Source organism: Theobroma umbraticum, unplaced genomic scaffold, assembly GCF_002168275.2.
Source record: "Theobroma umbraticum cultivar Fairchild unplaced genomic scaffold, ASM216827v3 scaffold_44.0, whole genome shotgun sequence".
NCBI lineage: Eukaryota > Viridiplantae > Streptophyta > Magnoliopsida > Malvales > Malvaceae > Theobroma > Theobroma umbraticum.
In genome coordinates this window covers 9,380,446-9,383,609 of record NW_018397255.1, presented here as the reverse complement: position 1 = coordinate 9,383,609, position 3,164 = coordinate 9,380,446, and the positions used below count along the sequence as shown (strand labels likewise).

Genomic DNA, 3,164 nt, shown 5'->3' with positions numbered 1-3,164 from the left:
CGTGTTTCATTTTTCTTTTTAAGTCGATTATAAAGAATTGTAAGTTACAGTAATTGTCATTCTCCGTCATCCAATTGAGTTGATTGCTTTCCACATGTGATTAGCAAGAAATAAAACAAAGAAAAGGCAATGAAGGCTGCAATTCAGCGCTGTACCACCATAGGCATATAGTAGTAATTCTTGGGGCACAAGAATGAATGTTGTTGGTAGTTTGGTACATTGAACACATCAGCCTGCCAAAGCTTAAGGGTGGATCCAACTAATTTGCCGACCTCCCCTGCTCTGTATGTTCACCGTAATGGGCCCTTTCTGTATAAGTTCATATCAGACCATTTCTTTCGTTCAGAGTAGTAATTTTTAAAGCAGATGAAATCCAGAGCCAGCACCAAAGGTCTCACGACTCTCTTGGTTTTGAGTAAAAAAGGCGACTTTTTTTGTCCTTGGATTCTTGGCCTTCATGCTCCGTCCAAAACTTTACGACGTGTCAAAAACTCTAACAAACCCACTTTGTCTTTTTTTTTTTTAATTAAAGGGCTACTAAAGTCCATACATCTTTGTGAAGCTTTCCAAATCTATGAAGCTTTCCAAATCTATGATCATGCTATGTTTTTCTTTATCTACTAAGGGTTTTAATTCAAAATTTTAAATTATTTTAAAATTTTCAAATAAACTTTTATTTATCTACTCTGATCAATAAAATTTTTATATTTTTATTTTTATTTTATATCAAATAAATTTTTAAAATTAATAATTAAATAATTATTATTAAAATAAAATGGAAGAATAAGAATTTATATGAAATTTCTTGAATAGTTGAAAGAATTTTTAAAACATCATGCCTCCATTATGCATTATATTCCCAAGTTACCCCTTACAAAATTAAAAGAGATATTAATCAAGCGTTAATCATGTACATATAATATTAAATTATTGGCTTGATGAAACAATTTCTTGGTGTTGTATATATGACTATTTTTGTGTGATTTTTTTCATTAAAAAGATACATGAATTTATCATTTAATTAAGTATTTAAACATTATTTCAACTTTTAGATAAAAAAATTCCACTAGCTAGCCTTTTTTTAACTTAAATTGTTAAAAGCAAGAACGAAAACAAAAATTATACAAGCCCTTTTGTCCCCTCATGCTTAGTTTGCTATGAATTTAGACGGAGTAGGATAAATTGTGAAGGATGGGAATTACAATGATTAATATAATTTATGGTGGAAGTGGTGATGAGGAAATATTAAGAAGATAAAATAATAATAAAATACATACATATATATATATATATATATATATATATATATATACTTTCTCTTTTCTATGCAAGGCATAAGTAATGCTTTGGAAATATTTTGTAATTTTGGATAAGTTTATATGAATACAGTTGGGTAATCGGAATGTGCCAAGTATTCCATCATCTTTCTGATCTCAAAAGCAACTTTCAAAGCTCCAACAAACCCATTGTTTTGCCCACCCACATGGAAATAAAGCGGTCTTCTCCTCACTGGCTGACTTGTATTGCACCATTGCTTGCACCGCACGAACAAGGCGTTTTGACCTTATTGTTAAATTCGGGGGTCCTTGTAGGCTGTAGCTCTTGGCTTCGCTAAAAGCCCTAGCAAAACGTTACCAATTTGTATATCTCATTGAGGTGTGCCTTTGGCAGCATTTTTCATGCATTGCCACCTTTTTTTTATGATTGCTTACCAAGCAAAATGGAATATATAAAATAATCAAATAAGATTTTATTTAATTGTAAAAAGGAAAGTAATAGTTTATTATGAATTTAGCATATTAATTGTTGAAAACTAAATATGCTAACTTAATAATTCAATATAGACAATACATGGATGTATACTAAGAAAAATATGTTGATCCACTTGGGAAATATTTGCACAACATCGTGAAAATAGTTACATAAAAGGTACCATGTAAAAGTTTTCTAATTTTATCCTCAGTATATAAAAAGATCAATTTTGAAGTTTATTATTAGTTTACAAATTATTATATATCTTATAAACAATTAAACACATACCTAATAACAACATTCAAGACTTGACTTATTGGTAATTAAATTAAATGAGGGATAACATTATCCAACACCAAGAATAATTTTTTTTAATCTTACTTTAGATTTTTTTCATGTATATCAAAAAAGAAAAAATATATATATTTTAAGAAAAATAATAATAGTATAAGATTAAAAGGAAATGAAGGTGGTGAAAAATGTTGAAAACGAAACGGATCAACTTTTTGTTTCTCTTTTCACACACGTTCTGCCAACAGAATCTTTCCATATTAATGCTCTCCACGAACTGAAAACCCCGAAACCCTCGTTATGACCTCTATTTTGCTTTTCTAACATGTACTGTACGGCAATTAAAAAATATTTATGAACCGAAAATAGAGAATATTATCTTTTAGAACTCTCTTGTCCTAGTTCTAGAACCAGTTGCTTGTTTCCTATTATTCTTTTCTCATTCAACTTCTCCGAATTAGTCTATGCATATATCTCTATATATAATACTTCCACCATAGTTCATAGACATTATTTCTTTGGTACATACAGTCCATAGAGATTATTATTAGCAGTTTTATTTCACCAACCCCTTCCCTTTGTATTTTACCATGACCGCCATGGATACCCTAGAGGAGGAAGCACTCGACCGACTACAAATGGAGTCAGCCGTCGAGTCAGCCCAGATAGACTCGTTGCCGAGTCTGGATGAGGTGGAGGACATTCTGGGCTACCAGTTTAACAACAAAGGCTTGTTAGAGGAAGCTTTCACACATGCTTCTCTAGGAAAGAGCTTCTCCAACGAGCGGTTAGAGTACGTCGGTGACTCTGTGCTTAACCTGCTCTTCACCAAACACCAGTACTTCGAATACCCTGATTTGCCACCGGGAGCTTTGACCCGACTCCGAGCCGCTAATGTCGACACCGAGAAACTCGCGCGGGTTGCCTTTAAGCATGGACTGCACCGCTATTTGCGCCATAAGAAACCTCTTCTTGAGGAACAAGTAAGCGACAAAAAGAAATTTTTTGTTTTTTTTTTCTTTTTTAATGAAGAGATAATACTCTCCTATAGAGATAATTTTTTAAGAGATATATCATCGAAGAATTCAGACTTTTTTTTTTTAGCCCTTGACTTTGATTAA

At 32.1% G+C, this 3,164-nt stretch overlaps 1 protein-coding gene across 1 annotated transcript in view; it reads left to right on the top strand.

Moving 5' to 3' along the window:
• Window positions 1-2,642: 2,642 nt before the first annotated feature.
• LOC110429164 (RNAse II-like 1) overlaps window positions 2,643-3,164 on the top strand; it is a 2,618-nt gene continuing 2,096 nt past the window's right edge. Inside the window, exon 1 of the mRNA XM_089785759.1 lies at window positions 2,643-3,026. Coding sequence (XP_089641885.1) covers window positions 2,643-3,026 — 384 coding nt within the window. The remainder of the gene's footprint in view (window positions 3,027-3,164) is intronic.